At 44.1% G+C, this 16,219-nt stretch overlaps 1 protein-coding gene across 4 annotated transcripts in view; it reads right to left on the bottom strand.

Moving 5' to 3' along the window:
* The window catches only part of LOC104635932 (amine oxidase [flavin-containing] B), a 72,958-nt gene extending 64,875 nt beyond the window's left edge, over window positions 1-8,083 (bottom strand). For 3 of the 4 annotated variants that reach the window (XM_075773772.1, XM_075773747.1, XM_075773762.1), the window contains exon 1: window positions 7,928-8,072. In XM_075773772.1, coding sequence (XP_075629887.1) covers window positions 7,928-7,973 — 46 coding nt within the window. In that variant the 5' untranslated portion in view covers window positions 7,974-8,072. Of the gene's footprint in view, window positions 1-7,927 lie in introns of all 4 variants that reach the window. The other variant, XM_075773755.1, reaches the window with a different exon arrangement.
* Window positions 8,084-16,219: the final 8,136 nt, after the last annotated feature.

The following is a 16,219-nucleotide window of genomic DNA, read 5'->3' as shown; positions in this document are numbered from 1 at the left end:
AAGAAGTTGAATAGTACAAAGTCATATTTGTAAAATAAACAGGTTTCAAATTAATTAAAACTTCATGGAACTCTTCAACTGCCTGAAAAATGAAGCGCCAAACAGTGGTCACCACTATAACCTAATCCTTGTAACTGCCAGACGTTAGAGGCCCTAATGAATCACAGCCTATATCTTCAGTGTTAAGCCAGTGTTAAAAATTAGCACATCTATGATGTATTTTGCCATATACACCAGTTACCAGAAGTAGCTCATGAGGTCTTAAACTTTCCAGACTGGACTGCACTTTGTGTTTCCCCTGTCCTGTCCCCTGCCCTCCCTTCTTCTACACGAACACACACAGACTCCCTACAAAAATTCTGATGCCTGTTATTTCCTTAAGCAGTTCCCTGCTCTCCATCCATAGCTGCTAATGCTCCTGATGCCATCAAAAGCCCTTCCCTCCATATCCATGCAGCTGAGTCCCATGGGGCTGTGGGTGGGGTGCGGACAGCAGTCCCACATATTTGCTATGTATGTGGAAACATCTTTCTGGCAGTGGGGACAGCACAAAGAAAGACAGGGGAGAGAAGAGATGGGGGAGAAGAAAAAGATGGGTTGAATTCCCGTGGGCAGCTTTGTCCCTGAAAATGTGTCACTCTTTCTCCTGAGAAGCCCGCTCTTCCCATAAATAATATTATCACTGTTTCTTGACTAAGTTAATGGAACTCCCCTGTGGCTTGACAGGCACTTTCCAGCATCTTCTTTTTCGCTAACTTATCCAGAAGTCAGGGTATTCACAACTGAGACATAGAACGATAGAATGGTTTGGGTTGGAAGGGACCTTAAAGATCATCTAGTTCCAACCCCCCTGCTGTGGGCAGGGACACCCTCCACTAGACCAGGTTGCCCAAAGCCCCATCCAACCTGGTCTTAAACACTTCCAGGGATGGGGCATCCACAGCTTCTCTGGGCAATGATATTGATGCCCATTCCTCTTTCTGTTCCCTTACACTGCTCCATACCCAACTACTGGTCATAATAACGGTTTGTGGACCAAATACAGTTTTTAAGGAACCACACTGACATTACTTTTAAGCAAGTTATTTGAACAGAAAATTGACAGGACAGAAAAGGCTGCGCAAAATGCAAATACCTGGATGGGTAATTTAAAAGAATACTAGACATTCATGGTTTAAATACTAACATACTGCAGTGCACTCTCATTGACCACTAAAATCAGCAAAAAGTATCTTTAAACAAGGATCATACATTACAGAATTATAAACCTTAGACACAAATTGGTCCGTAAGGAAATAAAGGTAGTCAATTAGATGAACGATCACATTTTGGCAAAACACCTCACAAGGCAGCAAAAACCTTAATATCTGAGGTACGTTTACAAGGATGAAATAGGTTATCAGCCCAGAAGGAAAATCATGTTAAGTTCAAAAATGGCTAAAAAAAAAAATTAAATGACTGAAACTGTTTCCTCAAGAAATTGAAGCCCAGCTGAATGGCAACTGATGTCAGAAACATAACTGAGAGATTTGTAAGTGAATCAAGACAAATTTTCTGTAAACAAAAATCAAAGGAAGGTATTCAATCCACTATGGCATTGCTCAGCAAACTTTTATAACCATGGTAAACTGCACCATTGTATCCGTGTACTGTGTGAAGTAGCTGCTACAGAAGTGAGGCAAAACACAAAAGCAAGCTACTCCCTTTCTGGGAAGGGGCAGTGAAACAATATGGTTTTTTATCTTTAAGTAACAGAACTACTTAACTATAGCTGTCAGTTGTGCTATAGAGAAGGAAACTGTGCCAGTGGGAAGCGTGCCAAAATCACCCAGATTGTTTACATACAGAATAGTAACTTCTGAAGAAGAAAAGCCTTCTCAATTGACTAAATTATGCATAAGACCTAATTCATTGTCATTAGCTGCTGTGTAAGATATGTAAATATAGAGCAAATTCTCTGCTGTTTTATGATACTACAAGCAGTGCTGGAAGTTTACCCCTGGGACTATCAGGGCTGTGTAAGCCTGCATTGCTCAGGCTGCCTACTTAGGCAGTTCAAACATGCCTACTTAGCTTTTGCCACAGTTCTCCACCTTTTGATAAGACCACCTCCACTCACTCACTCACTAGCTGCCCTTCAGTCCTTGCACGCTCCTGAGATCACATCAGGCAGCCTGAACGCACCCAGAACGGAGCCAAAGCAGTGGGCTGCTCCTCACAGCCTCTGGGACTGCGAGTAACAGTGTTCGACCCAGACTCATATCACTGTGGTGATGAGCATCTTGCTATTTGCTGGAGGTTGACATTATGGTCACTTGCTACACAGGGGGAAGTATACTGAATTGTGTGTTTTAAAAATTACTCCTGTCCTTGATGGTGCCAAAGAGTAAAATGAACAAACCAAAATTCAGAAGCACACGGAATGTCATCTTTTGGCAATCTCCTGATGGTATAAGAAAATTAAAGAGGGAAAAAAGCAGGCAAGGAGAAGACATAAAGGATGGAGACAGAGGATGCAGGCACACATCTGTGGTCAAGATGACCAAGTAAATTATTTTTAACTGTGTCTTCATGGAAGAAAAGCACAAAATTGAAATGTTTGCTCTTTCCATGTTGCTACCTTTGATCTGCAAAACTAAAAGTATCCCAAGACAGAAAGTTTGCAGTGTCTATGTTAGCAAATAGTGCAGAACAGCAGATCTGCAGAGTAAAACAGTTGCATCCTGAATACCCAGTATCCATACTATATGCATGACGGGCTTTAATTCAGACTAGCTCTCGCATGGTCTTACAAGCTGATGTGGTTGGAGCTCAAAAGGTGAGCTCCTAGAGCATGTCTTCCCATTTGGTCTTGTGCAAAAAGAAATCCAATGCATATACTCTGAGCCTGCTCTGTGGTACACATCATAGAGCAATACGTAGGGTCAGTCAGGAGGTTTGCTCACAGTACACACTCAATCCAAACCAATACACTAATGCAGATGAATGCATACCACCTCCTGAAGTGTGATTAGGTTCTAGTCAAGCGCTAGACTAGACTCCAACAAACCTAACAAACTAAAAGCAACACTGCGGGTGGTTGCCCAAGCAAACAATGGACTGAACTTTCTTACAAAGAACTTTAAACTTCTCCTGTGTCTCATCTGGTTTGTCAAAAAATACGCAATTCAGCAGTACAAATAAGAAAATCCTGTGGACTTTGCAGTTTGTAACCCTAACATCAACTGCTACGTATAAACTTAGGTTATCCACCAGTTATTTCCATAGTAGCCACCCAGGAATCCCTTGCACAAAGTTTTGCCATCCTAACTTACCTTTTTTGCCCCTTCCAGGGCGGTTATCGCATTTTGCTGAACAGACAGAATGAACTTTCCCTAATAACACCCTTTCATAATGATTAAATAAGCTAATGGAAAAGCTTTCCTTAATGATGCATTGCTTTGAGCCTTGGGAGATGAGATGGCTCCTGCAGGTAGAATGGAAAGCTTCTTATCAAATCAACTTTCAGAGCAATTAGGATGTATCAGTAGTGACTTACAATACTGTTCCTGCTGCCTAGGCTACCAAACTATCTCACAACACAACGCAGCTGCTTTCTGTACTGTTTACTGTGTATTGCCAAGGTTTTTTGTGAAAGATCTAGAAGTAGAATGGCAGGCTCCATCTAATTGCCTCATATTCCTTTGCAGTAGCTATGAGAGTAGTTGAATACAAAAGGAAAAATACCCTGATGGCAGATACAGAGATGGACGATTGAAAATGTGAATGAAAAGCTTCATCATGTCAACTGACAGGGAAACATCCTGGATTCCCTTTGCCTGGGCGCATCCCAGAGAGAGTGGTATCGCTTTGAGAGGATCAAAATCCTCCCACAGATGGGTCCATTCCATTTCAGCACGCACACCTATTTCATCCATGCCCACATTTTGTTTTGGTTTGGGGTTTTCTCCTCTCCATATGGGCATCTAGTATAGGATTACTAGATTGGTAATCGTCTCAAAAAAATAGCATCTCATTTGGCAAACTATCTTTTCAAAGGATGAATATTATGACACTGTAAATTACTACCAGGGAGCAAAAGGAAAACATTGAGAAGTAAGCAGTGGAGGTTATGCGCCTCTTGTATACCTTTCTTATAACATGTCCCAGATTTGTTTTGAAAAAACAATTTTGCCCTCTGCTTCAGTCTATTTTAAAACAGATTGAACATCTTCAGATAATAGCCCCCAAAACAAACACCTGACCTTTTTTTTTTTTTTTTGAAGTAATTTGAAACTAGCTCACAGATGTAGTGAAAACTACTATAATTATACGGCATATTAGATCTTCATGCAAATACAAAGCAAGACTTAAGAGTATAGAGCACAGTGGTATCTCAATAACACAAGAATAGGTATGTAAATATTTTAAAACCCTAACATTTCAATAGAAAGATTTTACAGTAGGTTTTGGTTCTAAACTTACAGGAACATGATACATTGCTTGTGGACAGGAAAACACTAAATATACTTCAAATAACACTTGCCATAATTAAAAAAAGGCTTTACCTTTCAGGGAAAAAAAATGAAATCAATTAACCTCACTTTAATTGTAAAATCTGTGCACCGGTAATTCAGGAGAAGCATTTTCTTAAATAGGACTTGCATAAAATTAGGTTCAAATCTGATAACTTCTTTTAAAACAAAAAAAGAAAGAGGTCCCCATGGCAAAAGCAGGGACAGGAAGGCACTTTTGAAACACATGGAGGAAGTTTTTAAATGAAATCTCTGAACAGATTTCAAGTTTTGATTTTAAGAAAATTTCTGTCATCGGTGTCTCAATTAATTAAGAAGATAAGCAAGTTTGATGACACAACCTCATCATTTTCTCATAGTCATTTCTGTCCTTGTGCTTACGGAGTCCTTCCAGGAAAAAGAGAGAGCTTTGAGCAAACAGAAGAACATGTCATGACAGAAGTTCCAGCTCAGTGAGGACCTTTTACGTTTCCTATCAAAATATTCTTTAGTACCAGGTAAATACAGTGCCACTAGATAAAGTGTGTGGCAAAGTGGTTTCATATATGCATTTTTAAGTCAGGAAATCTTCTTCTAAAATATTTATTTTTAGTCTACACCATTCCCTACAATTTCAAGGACTTTAGCATAAGTTTTACTCATAAAAAATAATCTACTCTGTAGTAAATCCTCCTGTTCCTCAAATGTCTTCATTGTCATAATAACTGTATTGAGATGATCTGAAATCTTCACAGAAGCCACAGACCTTTTTTTTTAGACTTGAAAGAAATTAATGAAGACTAATTTTGAATAGATTTTCATTAAATAACACTTAGATTAGCCAATTCTTTAGTTTTATTCTTTGCTTTTCAACAAACCAAGTGGTATCTTTAGATAAAAGATCAACCCCTTCAGAGAAGAACAGCGACTGTCAGGGTTGTGAAGGCCTCTGCACTGCTCTTCCATTATCAGGTTTATTTACTCTTTAAATTTTAAACCCTACTAATTAAATCTGGATAAAAGATGGGCAGAACCACTGCCAAAGAGGGTCAGAGCACTGCAAATGGATAGCTTTTATTAACCTATATAAATAAATAGAAAAAGAGAGAGCTGAATGGCACCTCTGCAACATGTTTATTTGCATCCTCACATCAGCACAGCAACTCTTTGTTTCTTCTGTGATTACCTGTTTTGCCTATGGCTGTAGCAGCCAACTCAAGCACACCTACTCCGAGGGCTATGAGAGCTTTCTGCTGTTTTACAGCCGCGCACCGACTGCTGCCTTCCTCACCTAAAGGCAGTAACAGCGAAGTCTCAGTCGGCTGAGCCTCAGGTGGCTCAAAAACAGCGACTTTCTGAAGGAACGCACATCAAATTTGGAGCAGTAACAGGCCTGGTCTCCAAGGAGTGACTTATTTTAAAAATCGTGTATTTTATTTTCCAGTGGACAGGAGAAGAGATCTCTGCAGCAGTTGGCACGTCAGTCAGAGCAAGGAGATATAAAAGCATGGTTTCATCACCTGGCTGCAAGCTCAATGATTTACAGAGAAGTATGTGGGTAGAAGACAGAGGTGAATCGGGAGTCATATATAGTAGCTGAAAGAAAGTAACTAAAGAGAGGTGCCTAGTCATTAGTAATTTTTTTAAGTGTGTATTTTTCAAGCCTCTGTGTGAAGGCAGGAGTAAAGTTGCTACAGCGTGAAAGCAGAGTCCTTTGTAGAAGATTTGGTGTAAAAGGAATTAAATAGAAAACAGGTTCCTTACCCCCACCCTGCCACTTGCTGCTGTCTGCGGGTAGCAAAGAGCAAAGCACACAATTTAATAAGACACAGCACTGCTTCTCTGTTCTGAGTGCTCTTTCAGGAAAACATATGTGGGCTGTGCAGGCCTGCCATGAAAATATTCCCATGGCAACCATGAAAAACAAGGGTATATTAAAAGCTGTTACACTAACTCTTTCACTCCAACTCCTGGAACTGGGGGAACCTGTAGCAATACTCCTGTACAAAAACACACCACTAGAAATGTTTCCATTTAGAAGGCATAAATAGATAGTTACCACTGGTTAATTTTCCGTAATTGACTTTCACTGGGAAACATGGTGTAAGTTAAAAATTGGCCATAACACTGTGTTCAGAATCAACTGTGGTTTATAGAAAAGCAATGGTTAATTTTTGCTAATCACATAAACATACTTGAAAGATTCAATAATTATTCAGCAGTTTGTTATCAGAGAATCCTCCTTAGGGAATAATGCCAATGATTTTGTTGACTGCATTTCATATATCATTCAAATTGCACACTGCGTACCTTAATATAACGGTTAAATAGACATCTAGAATTATATATTTTAAAAAATAGTGGAAATTAAAAGCTATGTAAAAAAAAGGATGACTAAAATCATGGTTTGTAACACATCTCAAGTAAATTGTTTTCAGTTTGGCAAGAGATGCTACTTGCATCTGTGGACGTACGCATACTCATTATGCACTGAGGAGATTAACATACAGCACAGGAGCTATCACACTGCACACCTCTCAACGCTAACAGGCCAAAAAGCAACTGTTCGGTATGTCAAAGGCACAGGAAAAAAAATATCTACTGCACATACACGATTTATTTGGGCACATGTATCTCGGAACAAAACGCATGAGAGAGAGACTCACTCTGGTCAGGCACCGAGCTCCTCTAGGCAGGACTGGGTTAAAAACAGCAGATTGCCACCCAGTGCAAGAAGGGTTCCAGGCCTGCTCTCCATTTCTGCCAGACTGCTTATGTTCTCCAATCCGTCTGGTACTGAATGCGGAACTGGAAACTAACTAAACAATCTAGCTGATTTCAGCCATTTTCCTTTACGCTTCAACCTGCTCTAAACAGAAAGCACCCCAAGATTTAAATTAGTCATGTGTTACCGAGGGCCTCTGCACAGCACCCCAGCACCGGGCGCAGAGGATGCAGAGCGCACATAGCCTCGCCTGCCCAAAACTTCCAGGGGCTCCAGCAGCAATTACACAGGTTCAGGGGATGCTGGGGCTGGACGGTGGAAAAATCAGAATAATACAAATAATAAACTAAAAAAATAATAAAATACTGCCTGCACCATGTGTCATTCAGTGCCCCTGAATTACGGAGACTGTACTCAGCTATCCGCCGGGATACGCTCGCAACTCGGGCTTCCCTGGGGAGACCAGCTCAGGCCGAGGAGAAGGCGAGCTCCAGCGCAGCCTCTCCCCCACGGCCGCCGTGATGCTCCACCACGCCGGTACCGCCGCCTCCCCCCCGCCGGGCGGGCCAGCGGCTGTGCGGGGCGGCGAGCGACGGGGCCAAGTCGACTGCACCCCGGTGCCGCCACCCCGCCCAGCGACCGGGCGCCCAGGCTCGGCGCCTCAGGGGCTGACAGGACGCCCCACCGCCCCCCAAGCCGCCGGACCCACCTGAGATGCCGCCCCCGACCACGACCACGTCGTATCTCTCGGCCATGGCGCTGTCCCTGCACCGGCCGCTCGCTCCCTCCCGCGGCAGCTCCGGCCCGGCTCTGGCGTCCCCCGAGCGGAGCGGACACTGCCCCGCCCCGCCGATGGGCACCGCCTCCCGCCGCCCGGTGCGAGGCCGAGAGCTGCCGGCGGCGGACCCCGCCGCGCTCCCGGGGCTGTACCTGGGCCCGGCTGTACCTGGGCCCGCCTGGTGAAGGGTTCCGCCCCGCGGGGCGGCAGGCCTGCCGAGAGGGGCGAGCAGGGTTCCTGCTGAGGGGGCGCTGGCCCTCCAGATGATGGCTGATCCCTCACATCGGCCCCAGTCACCCACAGCAATGTGCGTTGCCGTTTTCTCTCCTGCCTCCCAGAAGGTTTGGGGGGAGAGCGTGCCCTTGGTTGAGGAGCGCAGCCCCGGAGGCACGGCAGCCGCGGGCTCACAGCCTTCTGCTCTCCAAAAGCCATGGAAATGTAGGAACCTGCTTCTGCATGCTCTGTGGCTGTCCCCGGGGCCACCAGAGGGGACCTGTGGCTGTGGCTGCCAAGGCTGGCGGTGTGGACTCTGTAAGACCAGTTAGGGCTTTCCTTGAGAGCACCTCAAAATAAGCAGCATCTTGTGCCGGCCACAGATTGTGCCATGCAACAGTGCCATGCATCAGTGCTCCTCCAGATTGGCCTCCACACCGAGAGTGGACTGGTTGGCATGGGCCAAACAGCGCCAGGAGGTGTGCTAGCAGTAGGCAATAAGATGATCACAGGACGCTGCCTGAGCACGTGTCCTGGACATGGTTAGTTTGCCAGGAGACCTGTATCCTGTATCCCATGCACAGTGGATGACACTTTGTTCGTGGGCAGGAAGTTCAAGGTCCAGTGCTAAGGCTGTAGCACCTTCGTGACACCCTGGGATGCACTACTCTTCATCTTACAAGTATACAGTGTTCAAGGCCAGGTTGGATGGGGCTTTAAGCACCCTGATCTAATGAAAGATGTCCCTGCCTGTGGCAGGGGGGTTGGACTAGATAATTTTCAAAGGGGCATCCACAACTTCTCTGGGCATCCTGTTAGAGTGTCTCATCACCCTCATCATAAGAAACTTCTACCATGAAATTTTTTTTCCATATACTGTCACCTCACTTTCTTCCCCATCTCTGCTTCACCTCTCATTCCCTGAAGATGTGTTCTCCACACTTCTCCTGCCCCTTTTTAAATCCCTTTTCCAGCCCTGCTCACCTCGAAACCTCCTCTCCTTCTGTCTTACCCACTCTTTCTCCAACCTGTGTGCCAACTAAGTCCAACCTTTAGGACGAAAGACCCCCAAAACCTAAAGAACTAGTGAACTAAATTCCATGATTTCAGCTTAAGGGGAAGTTTGGGTTACAGAAAATAATAAATTTTTTAAAACCCCAAAACCTAGAGAAATAGCAATATCTAGCTGAAATTAGTTTAGCACAGTTCTCAATATCGGAAGTATGAAATTTTTCATTTGATTTACCTAATATCTTTATTACTTTGTGACTATTAGATTAATAATTACAGCGGTGATACCCAGAAAACATGTGCAGCACTTACCTTTCACGGGAATGCAATTCCTTCAAGGTCATGAGTATTTTCTGTTTTGGCTGGGAGAAGGCATACCCAGAGGGGCAAGGGATGTCAGACTGCTAGGGATTGAGCTGTCATCTGCAAGGCCAGGAGACCTCTTGGAATATACAAAGAAATTCATTATAAGGCAAGGGACATGTGGTACTGTTCCTTTTTATATGCTTAGCAGAATGCTACATTTATATTTCTGAAGTTCAGGCTGGTTGCTGGTAAGAAGAGAGATCAGGGTAGATAAGGGGAGTAGAAAAAGGACTGAAAGAGGAAGAGAAGAGGGCAGTGGCCCTAATTTATTTCCCTCTTGTCTGTGCACATTTTTTTCATTCACTTTTAATTTTCTGAATGCAAGAAATCAACCAATATACTTCAGCACTTGAACTGGATTTCTTTCTGAGGGTGCTTGCCCTAAGAAGTAGTTAGCTAGTACATACATTCCTTTTGATGGGGTCAGCAATAAGCTGCATTGCCATACCTAATATGTTTAATGTGTAGGATTGTGATGGGTTGACCCTGGCTGGGGGCCAGGTGCCCACCAGAGCTGCTCTGTCACTCCCCTCCTTCACCAGACAGGGGAGAAAAAGTGTAACAAAAAGCTTGTGGGTCAAGATAAGGACAGGGAGAGATCACTCACTAATTATCATCACGAGCAAAACAGACCAAACTTAGAGAAGGAATTCATCTAATTTATTACTAAGCAAAACAGAGTAGAGGAATGAGAAATAAAATAAAATCTTAAAACACCTCCCCCTCACCCCTCCCAGGCTCAACTTCACTCCCGGCTTCAACCTCCGCCCCCCTCAGCGGCACAGGGGGACGGGGAATGGGGGTTACGGTCAGTTCATCACACGGTGTTTCTGCCGCTTCTTCCTCCTCAGGGGGAGGACTCCTCTCATTGTTCCCCTGCTCCAGCATGGAGTCCCTCTCACGGGAGACAGTCCTTCACGAACTTCTCCAACATGAGTCTCTCCCACGGGGTGCAGACCTTCAGGAGCAAACTGCTCCAGCGTGTGTCTCTCCCACAGGGCCACAGGTCCTGCCAGGAGCTTGCTCCAGCGTGGGCTTCCCACAGGCCACAGCCTCCTTCAGGTGCCTCCACCTGCTCCGGCATGGGGTCCTCCACGGGCTGCAGGGGGAATCTCTACACCCCCTCATCCTTCCTCCATGGGCTGCAGAGGGACAGCCTGCTTCACCATGGTCTTCACCACGGGCTGCAGGGGGATCTCTGCTCCAGCGCCTGGAGCACCTCCTGCCCCTCCTTCTGCACTGACCTTGGTGTCTGCAGAGTTTCTTACATCTTCTCACTCCTCTCTCCGGCTGCAAAAGCTCCCTCTAACTCTTTTTATTCCTTCTTAAATACGTTATTACAGAGGCGCTGATTGGCTCGGCCTTGGTCAGCGGTAGGTCCATCTTGGAGCCGGCTGGCATTGGCTCTGTCAGACACAGGGGAAGCTTCTAGCAGCTTCTCACAGAAGCCACCCCTGTAGATACCCCACCCCCCCCACCCCCCCCGCTACCAAAACCTTGCCATGCAAACCCAACACAAGGATATTTTATTGTATATGAGATTTGGGTCTCATTTCATCACTGTAGTTATGAATATCATAACTGCAGTTAGGTGCTGTATCTGTAACTGCAGTTCCAGATAATTTTAGGCATTCAATTCTATTTTGCACTGGTGAAGTCTGCTTTAATCAAACCAATCTTTTGCTTTAAAAAAAAAATGAACATTTGTGAAGAACACTTACAGCTCCTCACCCCATTATTTCTCTATTGCTCTCGTTCCATATCCTAGGTCTGTTCTCTGTATCTTTGCCTAGCTGCTTGCTTACCCTTTCTGTGTACTTTTAGATGGGATCTCTTTCTTATTAAGGCCATATATATATATCAACTTCTCACAAAAGAAAGTAGTCTAATGAGAGCATCTGCATTTTTACTGTTATTGCATTTCTACCTAGAAGATATGTGAAGACAAAGACCTTTGCCTCATTAAAAGTATCATAAATATCTTCCTCTGAAAACAGTTTTGTTCAGTGATACTTGCCCTGCCTGAAGCAGTACCACATGATTAATTATTTACAAGAAGAAATTCCTTATTTTGAGAGAAGTGGTTAATGGAGAAGAAAGAAAGAGGTCTCTCCAAACAACCTGAATAAAAAGTTACTGGGAGACTGATGAGGCTGAATTAATAGAAGATGAATTAACAGAAGATTTTTAGTTTCTACTCAGAAATAAAGATTCTTACTCTGATTAAAAGAATCTATCTGATTTCGAGGACGGTTAAATCAAACTCCAAGACCTCTTCATACTGAGAGACATATAATTATCAAATGATTGTCAGGAATAATAGTTGTAAAGATTATTTTAAACCTCATATGAAACATTGAAAGGTAGGGAAGGATATTCCAGAAGCACAAGTGGGTCATTTTGTTTCGGCTGCTGGTGAGGGTAGTTATGGTTACATCTATGCACTTAATGCCAATGCTACAGATTCACAATGTCCACAATATGTAACGCTTAGTCCTAGGGTTCCTCTGGACCTTATTTTCCTCCCGTGGCTTTAAAGAATATATTTTTTTTCTTTTTTTAATATGAGTGTTTGAAACAGAGAGGGCTGTATTGCCTGCAGTTGGGGGTTTGCGGTGCATGCCATGAAGGCACATGAAGGTCCATAGAGGTGTTTGAGGGCACAAAGCCCTCAAAGGGCTGTTGAGATACAACAGAGCAAACACCTGGGTCATTAAGTCTGGGTTTCTATCATCATGAATATACTATATAATCCTTCTAATTAATAAATCTAGCTCTGTCAAGAGCAGGACAAATGTCTCCCAAAGCCAGCTTGGTAGTTTTTCCCTCCTCTCTCCCACGATATTTCCGTTTCAAAGGTTCATTTTTTCATCTCAGTCACTTCTGCTTCCAAAATGTTTATATCATAATGCATTTAAACAGATAGCATATGCTCCTTTCTGCTTTTCTGTTTGTAAGGTTGATGCTTGTCAAGCACTTCAGTAACCTTACATACTGGGATACACATTTGCTGATCCTAATAGTTCTTTTCTACATCTTTCTTAGTACAAAAGTATCCATCTTCAACAGGTATGACCAGAACGGGACGTGTAATCCAAATAAAGCCTATTATTTGATGGCTTTTTTTTTTTCTTTTTAATGTCTGGAAACATCTCTTCTAATCATATTAGGATTCTGTTTCTGGTTTTTATGACCCCATTACTTCTCTCATCACCTGTGGTTCTAATTAAACAAATAGTCTTCTACCTGGATTTCAGTGCATTATCCTTTGAATGCATAATGTTAAAAGCAAAGCAAACTTTTTGAGGAAACAGAGCAACTGAGAGCCTCCACATTTTCTCAGCTTGGAAGAGAATTCGTCTGAGAGAAAGTATATTGTTTTCATAAAGTTTGTTAGGCACTTACACACTGTGGCAATGAGATGGCATAAATAGCTATACTGTCTGGTAGAAAATGTACTGACAGCCCTGGACTAAATTTTGAGAAATGATTGGAAAGTTGATGGAGTAGGGATCAAAGCCAAAGACCTCCAAATTTACAATGACTAAGAGGTAGAATTTAGGCACTGGTAAAAACCCAGTGCAGCATTTTAAATTCCACATCCTCTCAGCTTCTGCTCCTTAAATACCAGTGCATTTAATAAGCCAGCTTTCCATTGTTTGTTTTGTGCTACAGTGTCTCTTCATCATATTCAGTGGGGAAGTCTCTGCTTCAGGACAAGCCAGTTTTCACTGCTGAAATTTCCCGCTGGCAGGTAATACATGCTGACATCGCCTTTAACCAAGGTGGCAGAATGGATTCCTCCATTACCTGCAAACTGTATTAGCACTTGCATTGCTAGGGTGCTTCAGTGACAGCTTTATGATCAGAGCCAGGAATTCTTCTAAATTCCTGTGTCTGGATGCAAACTCCCACTGTGCCAGGTCCATGTTAGCGAGCCCTGGGTGTTCATCCTGCCTCCCACCCTTACCCAGCATTGCCACTGCACAGGGAGAAGCCTGGGCACACAGGATAGATGGGCACCATGGCACACCACAGCAGGTCCCAGACCTTCATAACTGGGGTCAGCGCACAAGAACCGAACAGGTTTTAGGCTGTTTGGTGGCCAGAGCTTCGGGTTCAGGAGCACAGGTAAGTCTTGACACAGCCTTAGGGCGTTGCAGTCACATGCAGGGAAACTGTGTGAAGAGAAAGATAACAAGGAGCTTGGTTGTGAAGAGGGAGATTGCATCTTCCATCAGCCACAAGCATACACTGAGGCTTGGTGCTTTCAGGCATCTAGTGAATTTGGTGCTTGTCCTTCATTACTGGTTTGTGGTGGAGAATCCCTTGAAGGTTGGGTGAAAGTGGCTTGCTGTGTCTCTAGTCTGCAACCAGGTCATGCCGTTCTTCTGGTTAGCACCTTTGTGTCTGTTGAATACTGATGTTACAGGAGACAAGTAGGTTTAAGCACGTTTTTAAACATACATAATTTCAAATTTCTCTAAAGCAATCAGTGCAGAAATTGTGAAAGCACATGTCAGTGCTTTTCAGATATCATACAATTAAATGAGCATAAGCTCCATCCCAGGCTTTCCAATAAAGGAAAACTGCTCTAGGAGTCTCAGGAGGTTGTCTAGTCTGTCCTTCTGCCCTACGGCAGCATCAGCCATGACCAAAATGTATCTTGATTAGCAGCAAATGTTAACTGGAGAGGCTAAATGTTAATAGCCAAGATTTTAAATCCAACATACAACAGTCTGACATCAATCTAGAGCTAATAAGCAAAAATTGAATATTTTATCAGGCAGATTCTGTTCAAGGTAGGACCAATCATTAAATGTAAAACCTATAAGATTAAGTCCATTAGTAAAAGCAATGAGTGAATGTAAACACGTTACTCATGAGCACACATAACCATAGCACAAGAACAGGACAAGGGGCCGAGTGCCATGGCGCAGCCAGGCTGGCTGCTCCCCGGCACCGGGACCGTGGGTGCTCCCCACAGGAGGGCAGCAGGGCAGGGTCTGGCACCCCGGGCCTGTCCCACCCCCAGCCTGGAGCAGCCGGGGGCAGCGGGGCAACCCCAGCCCTGGGCATCTCTCTGGAGACAGGCATGGGCTGAGGATGGGCTGGGCTGGGGGCCCGCGCATGGGCCCATCTCAGCGGGTCCCATGGCTGGGCAGGGCAGGGCCGTGGGGAGCTGCAGACCGACCCTGCTGCAGTGTCGCTGGGGCAGGGGCTGACGGCCCCAGTGGTGACATGGGGTCCTGGGCTGCAGGCAGGTGGCTCCAAGGAGCAGTCAGGGCTGGTGGTGCCCTCAGGGCCCTGAAGCTGAGTGAAAACTGCTTTGCATATTTACAGGTTAGTCAGAAAGATCAGCAAAATTAGGTCCTTACTGACACCACAATCATTAAATTGTAACGCCAAATAATTTTGGCTTTCTTCTTATTAGCTCTTTGTCTATTTAGATACAAGGATCCTTCTGGCCAAAAGCATCTGTAATGGGTATAGAGGCAGCCTCCCATTCAGTGAAGGGAGGGCATGTAGGCTCTAAGACAACGAGGGTCCTCCTCATTAGATCTCACAGGGAACACATTCATCATGACTGCTTGTGTAATGAAGCCCCAAGGAGTAGAGGAAAGTTCATGTGATGTCTCAAACCATTCCAGCTAGTCCTACTTCATAGTCTCTAGTTTCCTTTTCCAGTCTTGGTCCTAATGAGCCTGTTTTTACAAATCTGTGACTGATGTAACCACCATTCTGACAAAAGGATTGATAACAATTATGGTAATTATACAAGTATATGCATACTTACTAATATGGCCAACAAAGAAAAAGCAGGGACAAAACCTTAAACTAGCATAAACTATTTTTCCAACATCAAGCTCATCCCTGCACTATGATTATCTCTTCCTGACCATTTGCTACAGTTCAGACTGGTCCAATTTCCTATTACCTTTCTCTTTTGCAAAATTTTCCTCCAAAAGAAATCCACTGCCAGGTTTGATGTTTGCTATTGGTATTAGCGTGCATATCTGGCAGAGATGCCTGGTACTGCCATGGCATCTGTGACACGCACTTCTATAAATTTCAAAAAACCCTTTGCATTCATTCACAGGCAATACCAGTTCCCGCCGTGCAGAAGTCTGGGAGACAGGTCCACAGGTGACCCACGCAGACAAGAATAATGACAGAATGGAAAGCAACATTTTAAGTAGATGTAAAGGAGTTAGAACAATTGAAGTCTCTTAGAAAGTAACAAAAATGGAAAAGAAAAAAAAAATCTCAACAGCAGCAGTTAAACTGAACTCCACGCGTGCATCATGGCAATGGTTCCCCCCCTTGTCCAGGTTGCAGAACTAGTTTGGGTAAGGTGATCCCAAGCCCTCCAGTTCACCTATAGCCCGAAGGCCACAAAAGAGACCACCAGGCAGGGCATGACCTGGAATGGCAGAGAGCAGTCCAAACGAGTATCTTCCTGCTTCAGACAGAGCCTGACTTAAGTTTGCAGTCAAAGGGTATCGTTCCAAAATAATCAGTGTTTTGTAAGCAGTGACCAGAAGACATATGTTCTGAACTGAAAATCAACAGATTTTGCTGTGTAATGCCTATTTTTTTCTGACCCTTGTTCAGAGTCTGTTTGAGCTCTTT

The sequence above is a fragment of the Balearica regulorum genome, chromosome 1, assembly GCF_011004875.1.
Source record: "Balearica regulorum gibbericeps isolate bBalReg1 chromosome 1, bBalReg1.pri, whole genome shotgun sequence".
Classification (NCBI taxonomy): Eukaryota; Metazoa; Chordata; class Aves; order Gruiformes; family Gruidae; genus Balearica; species Balearica regulorum.
The sequence above is the reverse complement of the archived record's forward strand: the minus strand, read 5'-3'. Positions and strand labels throughout refer to the sequence as shown.